The 21917-nt window shown below is 44.7% G+C and overlaps 3 protein-coding genes across 3 annotated transcripts; all 3 read left to right on the forward strand.

Annotated features, from left to right (window-relative positions):
- Positions 1-30: 30 nt before the first annotated feature.
- On the forward strand, positions 31-3034 carry LOC101103872 (interferon alpha-2-like). Its single transcript, XM_042242699.1, has 2 exons — positions 31-131; positions 2404-3034. Exons 1-2 carry the CDS (start codon positions 31-33, stop codon positions 3032-3034), a joined length of 732 nt encoding a protein of 243 aa, XP_042098633.1.
- Positions 3035-5575: 2541 nt separating this feature from the next.
- Positions 5576-10559, forward strand: LOC114113147 (interferon omega-1-like). The gene has a single exon (XM_060410999.1). It carries the CDS (start codon positions 5787-5789, stop codon positions 6405-6407), a length of 621 nt encoding a protein of 206 aa, XP_060266982.1. The 5' UTR covers positions 5576-5786; the 3' UTR covers positions 6408-10559.
- A 5752-nt stretch (positions 10560-16311) lies between these two features.
- Positions 16312-16906, forward strand: LOC114113019 (interferon omega-1-like). Its single transcript, XM_060411000.1, has one exon. It carries the CDS (start codon positions 16319-16321, stop codon positions 16904-16906), a length of 588 nt encoding a protein of 195 aa, XP_060266983.1. The 5' UTR covers positions 16312-16318.
- Positions 16907-21917: the final 5011 nt, after the last annotated feature.

Genomic DNA, 21917 nt, shown 5'->3' on the forward strand with positions numbered 1-21917 from the left:
TGGGATACCGAGTGCACAGTCCCCCTATTCATGCGTGAGAGGTCAGCTGTTCCCTGGAAGCTACTAGATGTAGTGTTTGGACAGCACACCACGTTCACCAGAGATGAGATTAGATGTGATAATGTTGACCGGTGAGCTGAACATTAAGGGAAGGAAGCAGGTCATCTCAGGGAAATTCTGTCCAGTTTCCGTAGATGGATGTGCGAATTTTCTGCCTCGTGGGAACAGTTAACAGACACTGAAAGCTTATATGTCCAAGCATTGTCAGAAGTACGTTACGTCCTACAATCTTCAGAAAATCCAGTGAAACTTCTATGATGATCAGTTCCATTTAAGAGGAGAAACCATAGTGCCGCAGGTCACACAGGCAGTGCAGGCTGGAGCTGTGACATCAACCCAGGGATCTTGCCCCATGTCCACTGTCTCATGCCCTGGGCCGAGCTGTCTGCTCTGACAAGGTGCTTCCTATTTTAGAGGAACACTAAGTAAGGTCTTCCTTTCCAATTCCTATTCTTCATTGTCACAAGAGTGCCATTCTCTCGTCCCAGGGATGATACAATCATCAGATGACAGCTGAGTACACAGTTCCCTTTGCACCTGGTAAGTTCCAATTGTTAAGTGGTGTTTTGTTGAGCTCTACAGAGGAGCCTGGCAGATTATGGCAACTAAACAACAACTCTGAGAGTCTCAGTCTCCACCTGAGATAATATTTTGAGAAATTATCCAGAAAGTTAAAAAATCCATTTAAATTTCTCTATCTTTGTTTTCAGAAGATTTTCATTTTCTGAAACAGTCTTCAAATCCTAGGTCTACTCAAACTTTGGTGTGGATAGTTCTCTTAGAACTACTTCTGGGACAGAGCTGAAGCTCCAATACTTTGGCCGCCTGATGGGAAGAGCCCAGACCCTGATGCTGGGAAAGAGTGAGGGCAGGACGAGAAGGGGACAACAGAGGATGAGATGATTCGATCGCATTGGATTGACTCAATGAACATGAATTTTAACAAACTCTGAGAGATAGAGAAGGACAGGGAAGACTGGCGTGCTGTAATCCGTGGGATCAAAGAGAGTGGACATGCCTTAGTGATGAAAAACAATGGGACAGAGACCCCTCTGTGCACTTCCTCTGGGACAGACACCTTCCTGGATTCTCCACATGTGCCATTACTGCCTTTAGGGAGCTTACAATCTCTCACAGCAGTCAAATGTTACATAATTCGAGGGATTACTTAATTACAACTGTATGTTATGTAGCTAAAGGAGAATGCTTAAGTTTAATGAGGAATAATGTGGAGGCTGAAGAGTACAGTGGTCAAGTACCACTTATGCAGTTATTCTTGACTGTTAGCAAGTTAAGTAATCTCTCTGAGTTTTCAGTTTCCTTATTTGCAAACTGGAGAAGGCAATGGCAACCCACTCCAGTACTCTTGCCTGGAAAATCCCAGGGATGGGGGAGCCTGGTGGGCTGCCATCCATGGGGTCGCACAGAGTCGGACACGACTGAAGCGACTTAGCAGCAGTAGCAGCAGTATTTGCAAACATGTCAATAATTATACTAATTATCTCATAGGAAAGCTGTGAAGATTAATTCATGTTTATTAAAAACACTTTGCTGAGAGGCTGCATGCAAAAATTTCTGTCATTAATATTATTAAAAATTATCTGTACCTTACAGAATTGGTAAAGACATGCATTACAAGGAGAAATGTAATTGCAACCTCAGTATCCCTGAGTGCATGGTAGATTATCACTTCCCTGTGAAATATCTAAGGAGATGAGATTAGCTGCACGATCACACAAAGACTGAAGCAAAATATCCTCTGAAATATTGCAGTGGTAGAGGAGAAAGAGAAATAAACACAGGCAAACATGAGTTGTTTAGGACAACCAGCACCTTAAAAAGTGCCTTGTGGATTATAGTTGCAAAATAACTCATTTTTAACAAATGATATTGGTGATATTGTTCCCTATAATGTCTCCAGGGAGCTTAAGGCCTACTCAGGCGATATCATAAAGGTACATACAGAACCAAAATTTTTTAAAGAAGGGAGAAAAGGGTGAATGAGGGACAAATGAGAAATATCAAAAGCTTCTCTTATAAGCTGTTTTCATACTGAACATTTCTTGGTGACCTGGAAAAGCCACAATTGTATGAATATTTGTCCCTTCTCTGACTTTGATCAGACTCTTCTCCCAGAAGCAACTAAGGAGGTGAGAAAAGCATAATATATGTCTGTGTAGCTATCAACCACAGTGGCACGCATGATTTGATGTTCCCCAATAGGCACTCATGGCAAAAATCAGTGCTTTTATTAATTTCATTACAAAGAGTAGAAAAAGAAAGGAAAGGGAAAAATGTGGAAAACCCCAGAAAATGAAAGTTTCTCTACTCACTCTTTAAGAGCCACCCATCACCCCAAGCCCTCAGAACTTGCCTAGACCTCCCTGCAGGCAGTCCTGCAAGCCCCCAGCATCTCAGTGGCCCTCCCGTCTCCATGCTGCTGGCCCTGGTGATCCTCGGCTCCAGCCCCACGTGCTCCCTGGGCTGCGAGCTGCCTGCCAGCCATGGCTATCTGGAAAGCTTCACACGTTGGAGTCAGATGGAGAGAGTGCCCATTGTGTCCTGTCTGAGGGACAGGACTGACTTCAGATTTCCTCAGACCCTGGTGCACGGGACCAGGCCTGAGAAGACAGAAGCCACAGCTGTTGTGCACGAGTTGCTCCAGCAGACCTTCCAGCTCTTCAGCACCACGGGCTCTTCTGCAGGTCGGGACGAGAGCCTCCTGGACAGATTCCTCGTGGGACTTGATCAGCAGCTGGAGGACCTGGACGCATGTCTGAGGGAGGGAAGGACACTGGAACAGTCACCTCTAGGCAGTGAGAACTCCAGATTGGCTGTGAAGGGTTACTTCCAGCGAATCAGTGTGTATCTCAAAGAGAAAGAATACAGCCGCTGTGCCTGGGAGGCTGTCAGCATGGAAATCAGAAGGTGCTTGGTCTTAGCCAACAAGCTCATCAGAAAACTCAGGAAATGAAGAAGGCGTTGAATCTGAAACAGTTCATCTGGTCAACTAAATGGCTATTTTCTAAGACTCAAAGTGCAACATTTAACTCTATTTTTGTGTCCAATGAAACATAAGTAATAGCTAATATATGGGCTTATTTAAATGTATGTTAAAGGTTTAGTTACCATAATTGTTTAAAACAGATTTAAGAATCCATTTTCCATATCATAAAAAGTTGTAATATTTATTTATTTATTTAAATTATCAGAAATATTTAGGATGTTCATAGAGTTTAAATCTTTATCATTCATAAGATACTTGCTTTGTACTATGTTTTGTACAAGACTACTCTTGTTTTTCAGTAGAGAAAATAAAAGTAATTCAAAAAAAACAAACGGGCTTGCACACATCTTTGAATAAAACCTGACCCAAAGCCTGATCCTACAAGTTAAACCTACATTGAATTCACCTTAATAAAGAGGGAAGAGGGTCACCCACCCTGGGTCATAGAAGGAACAATGGAAAATTTGAGGGGGGATTGAATGTGATTCTTGAGACATAGACTAGAGGTGGGAGGGAGATGGGTGGAGAAAAGCCCAGGTCATGGACTCAGGTGCCTGCTTGGGTCCTGGAAGAACCGGAGCGCCTTCAAGGATTAGTGGAGAACCACATACATCATGCTGGGAAGGCAATGGCACCCCACTCCAGTACTCTTGCCTGGAGAATCTCAGCGACACGGAAGCCTGGTAGGCTGCAGTCCAGGGGTCGCTAAGAGTCGGACACGACTGAGTGGCTTCACTTTCACGTTTCATTTTCATGCATTGGAGAAGGAAATGGCAACCCACTCCAGTGTGCATGCCTGGAGAATCCCAGTGACGGTGGAGCTAGTGGGCTGCCGTCTATGGAGTAGCACAGAGTCAGACACGACTGAAGCAACTTAGCAGCAGCAGCAGCACATCCATCATGGGAGGTCAATCTGCATATGTGGAGTCTAGGATCCTGGAGTAGGATGAGGAAGGGAGAGGAAGTTTTCTACACTTGGCCATTCCTGAGAAAAGAGTCTTCCTGAACTCTTCAAACAGAGGCAAGAAAAACAGGAACGCTGGGGACTGCAGAGACAGCTAAGAGAGGCCATGCAGAACCAGTAGCTGCCATGAGAAATGTGACTCTAAAGACGTAAAAGGGTTTCTCAAGCTTATTTATATATATTCAACACATATATCATTGCTAAACTTTGAATAATTCAATCAAAGGAATGCGTACCCTTGACTTCTAGGAGGATGCACCGGAATCCTCAGCACTTCCTCCCAGTGCAGAAATCCCCAGCGTGCTCTCCTCATTCACTCTGCATGAAGGCGTCCTCTCCATTCATACAGCTGTGTCCTTCTCCATTACGGTTTCTGGTTGTCAATTTCCCCTTACGACTGCAAACCACCAACTCAAAGCAGAACCAGAGTGAAAGTTCTGGCTCTGTCAGACACTCTCCTATGACTTCACCTGCTCTGCCTGCCAAGCACTGCAGGTCCAGACTGTCCAGCCTCCCAGAGAAACATAGTGAATAGAGGGAACCCCGCCCCACAGTGAACAATGGTGGAGACACCAGGGGCTCCTCTGACCGTGCACCTAAGTTATTCCATGTGCAGGGCTTTTAATACATTTAATACATTTAGCAACAGGGGGACAGAGCTTTCCTCACAGGACATATGTTAGTAAAGTGAACACTGGAAGAATACAATTTCTCAAAGCAACAAAGATCTTTGTGGAAATTCATGTATTTAATGTAGGCAATCTTCAGGACATTGATGGATCAATCATCTTTCTCTTCTTTCCAGTTGGGACATACCGCACTCAGCAGCTATATGTAAAGTCAGAGGGACTTTTGAAATAATTTTATCCATTTATTCATTTCTCACTGTGCTGTGTCTTCACTGCCGCACGGACTTCTCTCTAGTTGTGGCAGAGGTGGGTCCTCTCTAGTTGTGGGGCACAGGCTTCTCACTGTGGGAGCCTCTCTTGTTGGGGAGCTCAGGCTCCAGTGCACTTGGCTTTGGTGGTGACGGCCCGGGGTCTAGAGCACAGGGCGGTAGCTGTGCCCCCGGGCTCACTGTCCTGCAGCACGCGCATCCTCTAGGACCGCATGGGGTCCTGTTGGCAGGTGGACTCCTCACCACTGAGCCTCCAGGGAAGCCCCTCAGGGAACGTTTAAGTACATTGAGAGGTTTGGAAACCTTCTTGAGGATTAGGGTCCTAAACAAGTAAAAAAATCCCGATATTACTGCTAAAAATACCATTTTATTAACAAATTATTTTCTAAATAACCTTTCATTCAATTCCATAGAATTACCTGAACGAGTAGCCTGGTTCTCACCGTCCTTCGTTCTCACAGGAAGAAAGAGACAGAGGAACAGAGATGCCCAGTGGAAGCAACTGCCTGAATGAATGACTGAAACTCACTAGATTCTGTGACATAAGTTTCCAGTGAGAGACACCATCACTGAATGTCCTTCCTCCAGCTCTGAACCTCTGAGCAGAAAAGTGCTGAACAGTGTAAATAAAAGTGATGAATAATAAAAACACTCTCATTTAATTGACATATACAATCAGATGGGTACATTTGAAATTATTGGGAAATAGGTAAAATTAATACTTTAAACTGATGACACTTTCTTTGATCATATTGTGAATACATAAATGAAAATCAAAAAAGGAAGTGAAAGTGTATTAAAACAATTAGAAAATGAAAATTACCATGTTCACTATTTAAAGGCCTCGCTTAGAGAGCATGGCATCAGAGAACCTACCTCAAGGTTCCACCAGACGCCGTCTCAGCCAGCCCAGCAGCAGCCGCATCTTCCCCATGGCCTTCGTGCTCTCTCTACTCATGGCCCTGGTGCTGGTCAGCTACGGCCCGGGAGGATCCCTAGGCTGTCACCTGTCTCAGAACCACGTGCTGTTTGGCAGGAAGAACCTCAGACTCCTGGGCCAAATGAGGAGAATCTCCCCTCGCTTCTGTCTGCAGGACAGAAAAGACTTCGCTTTCCCCCAGGAGATGGTGGAGGGCGGCCAGCTCCAGGAGGCCCAGGCCTTCTCTGTGCTCCACGAGATGCTCCAGCAGAGCTTCAACCTCTTCCACACAGAGCGCGCCTCTGCTGCCTGGGACACCACCCTCCTGGAGCAGCTCCGCACTGGACTCCATCAGCAACTGGACGACCTGGAGGCCTGCCTGGGGCAGGTGATGGGAGAGGAAGACTCTGCCCTGGGAAGGACGGGCCCCACCCTGGCTGTGAAGAGGTACTTCCAGGGCATCCATGTCTACCTGAAAGAGAAGGAATACAGCGACTGTGCCTGGGAAACCGTCAGAGTGGAAATCATGAGATCCTTGTCTTCATCAGCCAGCTTGTAAGAAAGGTTAAGAATGATGGATGGAGGCCTAAACTCATCTTGATATGACTCTCAGTGACTAAGATGCCACATCACCCTTGTACGCTCCCCTGAAGTCATTTTAGAAGACTCTGATTTCTGTTTTAGCCACCATGTTTCCTGAATTCAATCAATAGTACTTTCTCAGTAGCAATAAGCAAGTAGATATAAAAAGTATTCAACTGCACAGGGATCAGTCCATAAGGGATGACTGCCATGATGTTATTTATGTTTATTTATGTATTTATTTTATCTCATCATATTTATATTTTCATGTACAAATGTTTTTCTGCATTGTAATAAAATTTAGAAAATATGTTCATTTCCTTAATCTTCTAATTTATTTATTAATTTCTTATGAAAGTAATTACTGTTTTCATTATGAAGAACTAAATACTTATTTGGTCTACACAAACCTATCGTAGAATAGCATTTGTCCATTTATACTACAGAATAGTTGTATCACTTTTCAGGAAATGATTGTCAAAAGGTAGAATTTCTGGATCCCTGGCAGTCCAGTGGACGGACTCCATGCTTCCAGTGTGAGATGCTCAGGTGCCATGGATACCTGGTCAGGGAAATAAGATCCTGCAAGCTGTGGAGTGCAGCCCCCTCCACCCAAAAGAAACAGGTAGAAAGGAGTCTCTGAAACGGTGGTAGATGAGTAGTCCTGAAGTCACAAGTATAACTAGCTTATACCCAATCAACAGAGAATGGTTGGTGTCAGTATGTGGGGGGAGGACTCCCCTCCTACAGGGAAGCTGAGAACATGTGGTGCTGAGTGGCTGAGCCTGACACCTGTTACTCTTCCTCCCACCTTCTCCTCGGTCCTGCTTTACTGAACAATCCACTCCCTTACACCATATCTTCACTGCCTCCAACACAGGAGCTCTGTTCTGTGATGGTTTCTGGCTTCAAAGTTTCTCTGAGTGGAAATCACTGGAAGAGAGCACAAGGGAAAGGAGAGCTCTAGAAGTTTCAAAACCTTTGAATGCAGCTCTGCTGTTTAACAGCAGTGTGACCCTGAAAAATATCACAAACACTGAGGAGATGGATATGGCAACCCCCTCCAGTATTCTTTCTTGACAATCCCATGGACAGAGGAGCCTGGTGGGCCACAGTCCCTGGGTCACAGGAGCTGGACCTGTCTGAACCAACTTAGCATGCATGCAGGCATGCATTCTGTCTTGATCTTCTTCTGAAATATGGGGAAAATAACAGTAGTTTTTCATAGGACTACTGTTTGGATCAATAAGTCCGTATTACAAGAAGCAAAAAAGTGTGCTTGGCACAAATAATCAGGACAGTGAGAGTCCCAGAGTAGCTGCCCACAGGGAGCAGACTGGTCCGCTGGCCTGAGGCAGTGACTGAAAGGCAATACCGGAAAGATACTAGGTCTTTGGTAAAAATATTTAACTTGGGGGCTAGTTTCACAGTATATTCAGTGTGTGCACTCTCCTGTGCTCAATGCTGAAGACAATTCCAATTTCTGTGTTTCAGACTTCTAGAAGTATTCTTAGGAAGTCACAGAAATTCTTTGAGAAAGAAGGATTAGTAGAAAATGCTTTGATCTACCATAAAAATGAATAATAGGGAAATCATAGAGATTTCTGCATTCCCATGAATGCAGAAAATCACACACATTACTCCTTAATCATGTTTCTTGCTTCTTTAGTGTGAGTACTACTCTACTACTTCTTGAAGACATTTCTAAAATCACCTAATCAACTCTCTGTTGGGTGTCCGTCTTTCAGCAGCAAGGCACAGGCAGGAAGAAAAGAGCAAGGGCCATGCAGTGTGAGGTTCTGCTCTCCAGCCCTGGGCTGGCCTGGGTTTGATCCTCGTTGTTTTCCATAAAGACTTCAGTCCCTAAGTGCTGGCAGGGTCACCTCCTAGAGTCGGTCCTTCTCAGAAATCAGTGCCTTTAGAGGAGAGACTGCTACAAGTGTATGCAGGTGTCTTATAACGGAAGCGAGAGTCTTTCTCTGAACAAGGGGCCATGAAGTCAATATTATTGGTCAAAACACATAAACCTTGCACATGCATACTGCCAGCTGTCCATGATAACAATGGCTACATTAATCTATATTCAAGACCATATAAGTCCCTATATGTTCTCACACATTGACCAAAACAGGATCTTATCATCCTTTTTAGTTTTTGCCAATCTGACTGGTGACACAGAGCATCTAGCAGCAATCATTAGTTTTCCTTTTCCTAATTGATGGTGGTTGTCATCAGTCATACACCAGCCTTCTCGTCCATCTCTTGAAATCTGTCCGGAGAACTCTGAAAGAAAAGCAATCTGCAGGCAGGGAGAATTGTACTGAAAACAACTGGAGCCCCAGCATCCCAGAGTAGAGGTGAGAAGAGCTGTGGAGTTGAGACTTTCATTTTAAGACCAGGACGCTAGAGGAGGTGACAGCCTTTCTCTGTCATATCCACTGGAAATGCAGGTTTCTTCTGTGAATTTCTGATCCATAGGCAATGAACCCTCTGCTCTTGCATTGTCACTTTACCCAGGTAAGTTCAGTTCAGTTTAGTTCAGTCGCTCAGTCGTGTCTGACTCTCTGCGACCCCATGAATAGCAGCACGCCAGGCCTCGCTGTCCATCACCAATCCCAGAGTTCACACACACTCACTTCCATCGAGTCAGTGATGTCATCCAGACATCTCATCCTCTGTCGTCCCCTTCTCCTCCTGCCCCCAATCCCTCCCAGCATCAGAGTCTTTGCCAATGAGTCACCCCTTCACATGAGGTGGCCAAAGTACTGGAGTTTCACTTTAGCATCTTTCCTTCCAAAGAAATCCCAGGGCTGATCTCCTTCAGAATGGACTGGTTGGACCTCCTTGCAGTCCAAGGGACTCTCAAGAGTCTTCTCCAATACCACAGTTCAAAAGCATCAATTTTTTGGTGCTCAGCCTTCTTCACAGTCCAACTTTCACATCCATACATGACCACAGGAAAAACCATAGCCTTGACTAGATGGACCTTAGTCAGCAAAGTAATGTCTCTGCTTTTGAATACGCTATCTAGGTTGGTCATAACTTTCCTTCCAAGGTGTAAGTGTCTTTAATTTCATGGCTGCAGTCACCATCTGCAGTGATTTTGGAGCCCCCAAAAAATAAAGTCTGACACTGTTTCTACTGTTTCCCCATCTATTTCCCATGAAGTGATGGGACCGGATGCCATGATCTTCGTTTTCTGAATGTTGAGCTTTAAGCCAACTTTTTCACTCTCCTCTTTCACTTTCATCAAGAGGCTCTTTAGTTCCTCTTCACTTTCTGCCATAAGGGTGGTGTCATGCATACCTGAGGTTATTGATATTTCTCCTGGCAATCTTGATTCCAGCTTGTGTTTCTTCCAGTCCAGCGTTTCTCATGATGAAACTCTGCATATAAGTTAAATAAGAAGGGTGACAATATACATAGTCTTGACGTACTCCTTTTCCTACTTGGAACCAGTCTCTTGTTCCATGTCCAGTTGTAACTGTTGCTTCCTGACCTGCATACAGATTTCTCAGGAGGCAGGTCAGGTGGTCTGGTATTCCAATCTCTCTCAGAATTTTCCACAGTTTATTGTGATCCACACAGTCAAAGGCTTTGGCATAGTCAATAAAACAGACATAGATGTTTTTCTGGAACTCTCTTGCTTTTTCGATGATCCAGTGGATGTTGGCAATTTGATCTCTGGTTCCTCTGCCTTTTCTAAAACCAGCTTGAACATCAGGAAGTTCACAGTTCACATATTGTTGAAGCCCGGATTGGAGAATTTTGAGTATTACTTTACTAGCATGTGAGATGAGTAAAACTGTTTGGTACTTTGAACATTCTTTGGCATTGCCTTTCTTTGGGATTGGAATGAAAACTGACCTTTTCGGTCCCGTGCCCACTGCTGAGTTTTCCCAATTTGCTGGCATATTGAGTGCAGCACTTTCACAGATTCATCTTTCAGGACTTGAAATAGCCAAGGAGTTCATAGTTCGTTTATGTTCAAACTCCGTGATCTCCAGCTAGAAACACACAGATTGCAATGTCCTCAAGCAGATCCCAGGCTCCACACTCACACTGCACTCCTGCCATCTGGTTGGTATCCAGTCTGAGTTTCATTTGTGACAAAGACACTTGTAGTTTTCCTGTGTTCAGGGCCCAGAACTGTTTTCCGGTCAAACTCATGAAGTAGGTCATGACCTGCTCTAGTTTTCAGGGCTTTAAATATCTGTCTTGATGGTGATGCCTTTCGAAGATGCATGCTGGAATCATATCCCCAACTGCCTATTTCACAGCTGGTACCTACTGAGCACACATTATGCTGAAATCAAAAGCATTTTGATTGCACGTGTTTAAGCCACTAATCCATATGATTTGACATTTCAAAAAAGTTAATGAAACTCTCCAATGAAAAACTGACTACATAAAAAAATGGATGTTTGATAGATGATTCCTGATGAAAAGACATGAGAGGAAAAAGGAATTTGTTAGTTGAGATTTGTTATTTGAGAGAAATATCAATAACCTCAGATATGCAGATGACACCACCCTTATGGCAGAAAGTGAAGAGGGACTAAAAAGCCTCTTGATGAAAGTGAAAGAGGAGAGTGAAAAAGTTGGCTTAAAACTCAGCATTCAGAAAACAAAGATCATGGCATCTGGTCACATCACTTCCTGGGAAATAGATGGGAAACAGTGGAAAGAGTGTCAGACTTTACATTTTTGGGCTCCAAAATCACTGCAGATGGTGATTGCAGCCATGAAATTAAAAGATGCTTACTCCTCGGAAGGAAAGTTATGACCAACCTAGATGGCATATTCAAAAGCAGAGACATTACTTTGCCAACAAAGGTCCGTCTAGTCAAGGCTATGGTTTTTCCAGTTGTCATGCATGGATGTGAGAGCTGGACTGTGAACAAACCTGAGTGCTGGAGAATTGATTATTTTGAACTGTGGTGCTGGAGAAGACTCTTGAGAGTCCCATGGACTGCAGGAGATCCAACCAGTCCATTCCGAAGGAGATCAGCCCTGGGTGTTCTTTGGAAGGAATGATGCTAAATGCTCCAGTACTTTGGCCACCTCATGGGAAGAGCTGACTCATTGCAAAAGACTCTGATGCTGGGAGGGATTGGGGCTGGAGGAGAAGGGGACGACAGAGGATAAGATGGCTGGATAGCTTCGCTGACTCAATGGACGTGAGTTTGAGTGAACTCTGGGAGTTGGTGATGGACAGGGAGGCCTGGAGTGCTGCAATTCATGGGGTCGCAAAGAGTCGGACATGACTGAGCGACTGAACTGAACTGAAATGAACTGACTGTGTCATAATTTGTCAAATATGGCATTCCCTCAGTGAAGAGAGATATATACGAAGTAGCAATTTTGAAAACAGTACTGATGATTTTGCTTCCTTTAAAGCCAGTACTGTTGTGGCATAAGGAAAATATTTCAACTTGATGTGAGTTTAAGACGTATATATTTTAAAAGACTTTTCAGACAATTAACATTACAGGAGAAATTTACCTTTTATATTAATAGTGAATGAAATAGTTTTCCTTTTCCCTTGGGGCGCCTTTAAGCCTCAGTCTTGTCCCCAAGTCTTCCTTCCCACTGGAGGGTCACAGTATCAGGCAGATTTCTGTCCGGACGTCGTCTTCTATTTTTCCAGTCATTTCCCATATTCAGGTAATTTGGTAGCAGCAAGTATGCTTTACCTATAGCCACAAATACCATCAGCTTGGAGTTTTCTACAGAGGATTCACTGAATCGTTTGTAATCCGATCTGAGCAGGGGTCATCACTCTCAAAGATCTTGTCCATCATGTATCTCAATTTTATGGTGAGGATCACTTGACAATCTATGAGTCCTCTTGGACAGTTAAATGCGATTCTTTTATAATTATTAGAATTATTAATTCTGTCAAGCACAGTTAGACTCTCAGTAATAACTACCACTTGATAATTTCAGTTTGCTTCTTATACAAAATAATCAGGATACTTTGTAAATCGCTCAGCTTATCGAGAATTTGGAGGGAGACATTAATGGAAATAAGAGATTTGTAACACTGAGGTATGAAACAATAAAGGGACAGCTTGTGTTAGAGGCAAAAGAGGGAAATAAGTGAGAGTTCAGGACATGCAGTGGGCGCAGGTGTTTATGCTGTGGATAGGGAGTTTGGAATCTGACCTTCCTTATTAGATTAGTTCATTCACATAAAGTCTTAGCATGGAGCTCTTGGAAAGGAGAATATTAACTCATTTCACTATGTTGGAAGGATTAAGTGAGTCCCTTTAGAGGCTAAGGAATTTGTAGCTGTTGTCACTGTCATTTTTGATGAAGACTGAGTGTCTGTGGAATTTGTCTGGTGAAAGTATTAGCGGCTCAGTCGAGTCTGACATTTGGTGACCCCCATGAACTGTAACCTGTCAGGCTCCTCTGCCCATGGAATTCTCCAAGCAAGAATACTGGAGTGGGTTACCATTTCCTTCTCCAGGGGATCTCCCGGACTCAGGGATTGAACCCTGGTCTCCTGCATTGCAGGCAGATTCTTTACCATCTGAGCCACCAGGGAAGCCTGGTAGGTCCTTGGTAATTAGGTTCACAGTATAACATTTATAACATTTAATGAGCAAACAATCCAGGATGGATATGCCATAAAAAGTGCGGGTAGCATCAGGGAATGTGTTCTTTCTCCTCAAATAAATACCACGAATGAAATACATCCTAAGGAATCCTTGCCATAAACACAATACCTTGGTATCTTCCTATTACCATGTCACAGAATGAATGCGTGTGTGTTCCCCAAATTCATATATCGAAACCCTCCCCCTCGAGACTCCCTGATGGTCCAGTGGCCAGGACTCCATGCTCCCACAGCAGGGAGCCTGAGTTGGATCTCTGGTCAGGGAACTAGATCCTGCATGTGGCAAGCAAGACTTCCCATGGCCCAAGTAAAAATCCTGCACGAAGCAAGGAAGATCCAAGATCCAGCATGCTTCAACTAAGACATGGCCCAGCCAAATAAGCACATAAAATAAATATTAAAAAAAATTTTTAAAAACCCACAGAAACCCAACCCATCAATATGATCATATCACAAACTGGAATATTAGGGAGATTGTTAGGGTACAGCTCAGTTCAGTTCAGTCACTCAGTCGTGTCCGACTCTTTGCGACCCAATGAATTGCAGCACGCCAGGCCTCCCTTTCCATCACCACTCCCGGAGTTCACTCAAACTCATGTCCATCGACTTGGTGATGCCATCCAGCCATCTCATCCTCTGTCGTCCCCTTCTCCTCCAGCCCCCAATTCCTCCCAGCATCAGAGTCTTTTCCAATGAGTCAACTCTTCCCATGAGGTGGCCAAAGTACTGGAGTTTCAGCTTTAGCATCATTCCTTCCAAAGAACACCCAGGAATGATCTCCTTTAGAATGGACTGGTTGGATCTCCTTGCAGGCCATGGGACTCACAAGAGTCTTCTCCAACACCACAGTTCAAAAGTATCAATTCTTCGGCGCTCAGCTGTCTTCACAGTCCAACTCTCACATCCAAACATGACTATTGGAAAAACCATAGCCTTGACTAGACGGACGTTTGTTGACAAAGTCATGTCTGTGCTTTTGAATATGCTATCTAGGTTGCTCATAAATTTCCTTCCAAGGAGTAAGCGTCTTTCAATTTTAGTAATCAATAAAATTAGCTATTACTTTTAATATCATAATTTTCCTGTTACCCAGATTAAGATCAGGATCTTTTGGAATTATTTCATTCCCTGTCATTCTAGTTTTTTCGAAGCATCTTCTCATTACCCAAATGGATTTATCAACTACACAGATGCTAGGCAAGGCTGGTCTCCTAAACCCTGCCAGAAAGGGTTTGTGTTCTAGCAAATGGGGTTCTGAGTGCCCGTCTCTCTTCCTTCTCCGCTTATACTGATGACATGTGGATTAAAGGAAAGGAAAATCAGCTAGCTGGTCTTACAAAGCTGAGAGCAGGCAACTGACTCAGGACTTGGCCTTCATTGAGCTTCTGTAAGAAGCAGCCCTGTCCCAGTCTTTCTGTTGTTCATGTTGGCCTCATCCTTCCCCTCTGCCACAGCCTGCTCCCCAGCTGTGCTGCACTGCAGTTTGCTAACTCAGAATAATACATCATCACCTCAGGGGAAAACCCCTTCCCTTCTTTCATACTCAGGACATTGAGGCTCACCCTTGTTTTCTTCTTGCCCACAAAACAACTGTGGAAGTTTACTTTCTAGGAAAGTTGCAAAGAGAAACAAAAAAGAAATCTAACGTCTTGAAAGTGAAAGAGATGCAGCCTCTCTGGCTTCTTTACTTCCCTTTCTTGTTCTCACCTCATCATGAAATAGAACCAGAGCAGAGGCAGGAATACCAACATTGTCCAATAAGTCACTAAGTGTGTATATAAAATGTTTAAATGAAAAGTTACACTCGAGTAAAGGAAAGAAGGCTATTTCTTCTGATCTAGTGCCCCGGACCTCACTGCCCTGCAATCTCAGAGGAGACAGAAACAGAGGAACAGAGATGCCCAGTAGAATCAACTGCCTGAATCAATGACCAAATCTCATTAGATTCTGAGACATAAGCTTCCAATAAGAGACAACCCCATCACTGAATCTCCTTCCTCCAGCTCAGAAACTCTGAGCAGAACAAGAGTTGAAGAGTTTAAGTAAACGTGTTGAATAATAAAACCTATACTTGGCAAAGCCAATATTATTGATCTACTAAAAGGAAAATAATTGCAACTGGAAACTCCTCCACTAACTTGCACAAACACACTTCTGCCCTCAGCATCTGAGCACTGCTGACACTTTAGACACCTGGGGACACGGGTCAGGAGAAGAGGAGGTCACCACTGAGCACTAGGGTCCTTCACACAAAAACTCCAGGGGAGAGGTTGGGGTTTCGGGAAGACAATTTATTTTCCCAACCAGTCAATAAGCCCTCCACAGAAAGGAGGTTTTCGAGTCCTCAGGATGTGGTGAGCCTGCCCTCAGGGAGGGAGAGAGTCCAGCAGGTGAGGAAGGGGACTCAGTCACTCCAGAGGACAGGGGTGGCTCCATGTGATCTCTCCCTTGTGAGTGAGGTGCTGCTGGGAAAATACAGTTATCCTGGATGCAGAGTCTCCTCACCCATGTTCCCTGAGAAGAACCAGGATTCTGGTGGGGGTATTGGCCCAGTCTGTGGAGGACGACAGGTCTCCAGCAAGAAAAAGGTGGAAAGAGGATGATGTCTGTAATAGTGCTGCCCTCATGGTTCCCTGAAGGGCAGGGATCTGCAGGACATGTTCTAGAAGGAAGAGAAATGTGGGAGGAATTCAAGGACTGATAATAATCAGCCTCTTCTCTAAATCAAACACTAAAGAAAACTCATCATTTGTTTCCAAGAGCTCAACTGCCAGACTGATCTGGTAAATCCCTTATATACGGAATCCATAGAGCAGACAGAGCCTGGCTTCCTAAGGAACCTAAGAGGGAAAAATGGAGCTTCAGAGCAAGCCAAAAATATGTTCTTGGATGAGAGGAGAGCAACACTTATGCATGAGAGATGGAGGGCAATAAAGTGTGTAATTACAGATGTCCATCAATTCTGACTTAAGAGAAAGACTTTCTCATTTGATTGAAAAACATCCATTTGGATGGGCACATCTGAAGTGACTAGGAAAAGGCAAAATTAATAGTCTAGAATGAAGAACATTTCTTTGACTGTCTTGAGAATACATAACAGAAAACCAAAAAAGGAAGTAAAAGTGCATAGAAATGACTAGAAAATGAAAATTACCATGTTCCCTATTTAATGGCCTTGCTTAGAAAACCTGGCATCAGAGAACCTACCTCAAGGTTCCACCAGACACCGTCTCAGCCAGGCCATCAGCAGCTGCGTCTTCCCCATGGCCTTCGTGCTCTCTCTACTCATGGCCCTGCTGCTGGTCAGCTACGGCCCGGGAGGATCCCTGGGCTGTGACCTGTCTCAGAACCATGTTCTCATTGGCAGGAAAAACCTCAGACTCCTGGGCCAAATGAGGAGAATCTTCCCTCGCTTGTGTCTGCAGGACAGAAAAGACTTCGCTTTCCCCCAGGAGATGGTGGAGGGCGGCCAGCTCCAGGAGGCCCAGGCCATCTCTGTGCTCCATGAGATGCTCCAGCAGAGCTTCAACCTCTTCCACACAGAGCGCGCCTCTGCTGCCTGGGACACCACCCTCCTGGAGCAGCTCCGCACTGGACTCCATCAGCAGCTGGACGACCTGGACGCCTGCCTGGGGCAGGTGATGGGAGAGGAAGACTCTGCCCTGGGAAGGAGGGGACCCACCCTGGCTCTGAAGAGGTACTTCCAGGGCATCCATGTCTACCTGAAAGAGAAGGAATACAGCGACTGTGCCTGGGAAACCGTCAGAGTGGAAATCATGAGATCCTTGTCTTCATCAGTCAGCTTGCAAGAAAGGTTAAGAATGATGGATGGAGATCTGAGCTCACCTTGACATGACTCTTTCTGATGAAGATGCCCCGTCATCCTTGGAAACTCACCTGGGGTCATTTCAGAAGACTCTGAATTCTGCTTTAGCCACCAAATTTGTTGAATTAACTCAGCTAATACATGTCTGTAGTAATAAGCACGTAGATATAAAGGAAATCAACTGCAGGGGTATCAATCCATAAGCAATGACCTCCCTGATGTTATTTATTTATTCTTTATTTATTTAGGTAATGGAATATTTTATATTTATATTTTCATATAAAAATGTGTATGTTTACATTGTATTAAAATTTAGAAGATATATTTCTCTATTTTATTAAAATTGTTATTTGGTTTATTTATTAAATAGTTATCAAGATACATTTCCTGAGTTTTTATTTTGAAAACCTAAATCCTTATTTTGTCTTCAAATACCTATCACAAAATGGTATTTGTTCACTTTATACGGTGAAACAGTTCTATCACTTTCTAAGAAATGTCTGTCAAAAGGTGGAATTCTGAGACTCTTCTGTGGTGCACTTCTTAGGACTCTGAGTTTTTCCTCCAGGGAGCCTAGTTGAGGAACTGAGATCCTATAAGCTGTGGAGGGTGCCAAAGAGAAAAAAGGTAGAAAGGAGATTATGAATTGTAGAAAATGGCTAGTCTCCATGTCACAGGCATAACTAATTTATACCCACTCGTTAAAGAATGCTTGATGTACGTATCTGAGGGAAGCAGTCACCCTCTGCGGGAAAGCTGAGGACATGCCCTGCTGACTGGCTGCTCCTGAGTCCTGTTGCTCTCTCTCCCGCCTTCTCCTCAGGACTGCCTTACTGAGCAATTCATTCCCTTCCACAGTAACTTCACTGCCTCCACACACGAGCTCTGTTCTGTGCTGGTTTCTAGCTGCATGATGTAGTCAGAGTGGAAGCCCCAGGAAGAGAGCCCAAGTGAGAGGAGAGTTCTAGAAATTCCAAAACCTCTGAATCCCAGCTCTGCTATTTACCAACAGTGTGACCCTGAAAAATCTCACAAACACAACAGGTCAGTTTCCTCATCTTTAATATGAGGACAGTAAGAGTGGTTTTCATACAATTACTGTTTGGATTCAGTGAGTCCATATCACACAAGAGGCATCAAGCGCTCCTGGCAGAAATCATCAGGACAGTGAGAATCACTGGCGATGGGGGAGCCTGGTGGGCTGCCGTCTATGGGGTCTCACAGAGTCGGATATGACTGAAGCAACTTAGCAGCAGCAGCAGCAGCACATATATCGTGGGAGGTCAATCTGCATGTGTGGAGTCTAGGGTCCTGGAGTAGGGTGAGGAAGGGAGAGGAAGTTTTCTACACTTGGCCACTCCTGAGAAAAGAGTCTTCCTAAACTGTTCAAATGGAGGCAAGAAGACCAAGGCAGGCTGGGGAATGCAGAGACAGCTAAGAGATGTGAGAACCAGTAGCTGCCATGATCAATATGACTCTAAAGAAGTAAAAGGGTTTCTTAAGCTTATTTATATATATTAAACACACATGTCATCGCTAAACTTTTAAATAATTCATACAAAGGAATGCCTACCCTTGACTTCTAGGAGGATTCACCGTAATCCTATATCGTTAACAATTTAATGGGTATCCTTCTAGAGATTTTCATATGTAGTTAACAAATCTATACATATGGACATACTAATGTATACCAAAGAAATATACATTTGTATCCATTTGTCATATACTTCAGTTTCTCATTTATTTATCAGTTCAGTTCAGTTCAGTCGCTCAGTCGTGTCCAACTCTTTGCAATCCCGTGAACTGCAGCATGCCAGGCCTCCCTGTCCATCACCAGCTCTGGGAGTTCACTCAAACTCATGTCCATCGAGTCAGTGATGCCATCTAGCCATCTCATCCTCTGTCATCCCCTTCTCCTCCTGCCCCCAATCCCTCCCAGCATCAGAGTCTTTTCCAATGAGTCAACTCCTCGCATGAGGTGGCCAAAGTACTAGAGTTTCAGCTTCAGCATCATTCCCTCCAAAGAAATTCCAGGGCTGATCTCCTTCAGAATGGACTGGTTGGATCTTCTTGCAGTCCAAGGGACTCTCAAGAGTCTTCTCCAACACCACAGTTCAAAAGCATCAATTCTTTGGCGCTCAGCCTTCTTCACAGTCCAACACTCACATTCATACATGACCCCAGGATAAACCATAGCCTTGACTAGACGGACCTTTGTTGGCAAAGTAATGTCTCTGCTTTTGAATATGCCACCTAGGTTGGTCATAACTTTCCTTCCGAGGAGTAAGCATCTTTTAATTTCATGGCTGCAGTCACCATCTGCAGTGATTTTGGAGCCCAAAAATGTAAAGTCTGACAATCTTTCCACTTTTTCCCCATCTATTTCCCATGAAGTGATGTGACCAGATGCCATGATCTTTGTATTCTGAATGCTGAGTTTTAAGCCAACTTTTTCACTCTCCTCTTTCACTTTCATCAAGAGGCTTTTTAGTTCCTCTTCACCTTCTGCCATAAGGGTGGTGTCATCTGCATATCTGAGGTTATTGATGTTTCTCCCGGGAATCTTGATTCCAGCTTGTGCTTCTTCCAGCCCAGCGTTTCTCATGATGTTCTCTGCATATAAGTCAAATGAGCAGGGTGACAATATACAGCCTTGATGCACTCCTTTTCCTATTTGGAACCAGTCTGTTGTTTCATGTCCAGTTCTAACTGTTACTTCCTGACCTGCATATATGTTTCTCAAGAGGCAGGTCCCTTGCAAATAGATCTCTGAGATTTTTCTTCATTAGCAGCAGCAGTACATAAAAATGGATTGCTAGTTATAAATTGCTGCCTTATGTGTTAACTGCAAAACTAAGATAATCATAATAACTTGTCTTGAAAGTGTGGTAAGATTAATTGCCTTAATTTATAGCACATGCTCAGAATGGTACCAGACACTTCCCAAGTGCTCCTTACATATTAACTCTTTTATTTGAATCTGGTTAGAAGATTATTTCCTGAGGTTCTGGATCTGTGGTCAGGAAGATGAAGCAGTTCCCAGAGAGCTGTTCAGAGACATATTTCTGCAGCTCACCCACCCCCGAGTGAGAAGAGAAATAGCCATTCACTGGGATGAGGAGGCCAAGAAGGTTGCAACAATACCCAGAGTTCAAGACGGAAACATTCCTGTGTGGCACACAGGCCAGCTGTCCACAAGACTCACCCCCACCCTCACTGGATTCTTGGTCCTCCTAGAGTTTAGGACCTCAGAGAATCAGTCAGGAAGACAGCATCTGGCAGGCAGTCAGGAGGATCCTCTGCTCTGAGCACTCAACTCAGCCAGGAGGCCAGGCCAGAGGGGATTCCCAGGCTGGATCCTGAAATCCCTTTTGGCAGCTTGCATTTAGTTTCCTTTTCACTTGTTGCATCAACTTCCTTGCTATTTTTGCCTTCTGGGGTTCATGACACAATCTCTGAGGATGTAACAAAACTCAAGGCACTTGTTGGTTTTGAGTATGTAGATGGCTTTGCTTTGGGCTGTTTCACTTTAAGGAAGATTCAGAAACTGCCTCAGAGACAGGAAACTAACCCAGCACCCACACAGTGGGACTTGCTCACATGTCAGCAGAGGGCGGCCTCTGAGGCTTGTTCAGCAGCTGCAGCCAATGTGTTGTCCCTTTTAACCGTTTTCTCAACCTTGGGTTAGCCTGACTCACTGCACCCCTGATAGTGATTTTGACAATTAAAGTCCAGCTCAGAGAACGGCCTGGGATCTGAAGTAAATGCAGGCTTGATGCAGACGGGCATGTTCTGAAAGGGCCAGTCTGAGTGTCCAGCAGCAGCGGGTCCTGGCAGCAAACAGTGAAAACAAGGCCTGCGCTGTTCTTGCCTGGTCCTGGGCCACTGACCCTCCGATGGGAGCATTCTGAGAGTGACAGGGGTGCAGAGTGTGGGATCTTCTGTCTGGGTATGTTCTGGAGGTGTTAGGAGAGCTAGGCAAAGAGGCCTTCAGCCAAGGTCCTAGTTCCAGCTGCATCCTGAAGTGAGCTAGAAAAAAACTGCATGAGTCAATCCAAGACTTTTGACAAGATGTCCAGGGTGTGAGAAAGGGCAAGAGAGAAGACTGCAACCAGGAGCACTTAGATGCTCTGCACATTGTCCCTCTCTATACCAGGTGGGAGGCCTGAGAAGGGGCTCTGGGCCCACCAGCTGTTGGCTGTGAGCACAGGGCAGCCCCAGCCTGGGCGGATTCAGCCTCAGGTGCTGAGAGAGGTTGAAAGCGAGGCCGCAGCTCGAAGGTGGGAAGACACGCTCTAAATTGGCAGCATTTGCTTCTTTTGTTCATGAAGTGGTTAAGAAACATTTGCTAAATACTTGCTCACTAAATGACAGACTGTGTGAGTCTCAGTAGCAGGCGACCTTGGCAGTCTCCTATTGTAGACTCTGTATTCCCTTCTCACGGATGCTGACCACCTCATCACATGCTTACATGTCTTTTGCTCACTCAGAAGAAGAATTAGTTGGGCAAGTTGCTTAATCCTTATTGATGATCAAGAGGGAAAAAAAGACAATCTCAATGTAACAGAGAAACCTTTGATTCTTCATTAGTTTCTGGCCATCTAATCTGAATCAAATTTCAATTCTACACTTGTCCTTAGAGGCCAAAAGGCAAGGTAATTGGGCCTGTCAATGCTATATTCAAAAGGATTAAAGTCTAGGACTTCCCTGGCGGGCCAGTGGTTAAGAACCCACCTGCCAGTGCAGGGGACCTGGGTCCCAGCCCCGCTCAGGGAGGATGACATGTGCTGTGAGGTCCCTGCGCCTGTGCCCCACAACTACTGACCTGGGCCCTGGAGTCTGTGCTCTGCAGCAGGAGAGAGCTCCGCAGGGAGAAGCCCGAGCAGCTGAGCTAGAGAGCAGCCCACGCTTGCTCCAACTGGAGAAAGCCCGCCTGCTGCCACAAAGAGCCAGTCCAGTCACAAACTATTATTAAAAATTACCCAGTCTACACTTTATGAAGAACTCCTAATACCTCTCCCTCCCGCCACCCCGCC

Source organism: Ovis aries, chromosome 2 (assembly GCF_016772045.2).
Source record: "Ovis aries strain OAR_USU_Benz2616 breed Rambouillet chromosome 2, ARS-UI_Ramb_v3.0, whole genome shotgun sequence".
Taxonomy (NCBI): domain Eukaryota; kingdom Metazoa; phylum Chordata; class Mammalia; order Artiodactyla; family Bovidae; genus Ovis; species Ovis aries.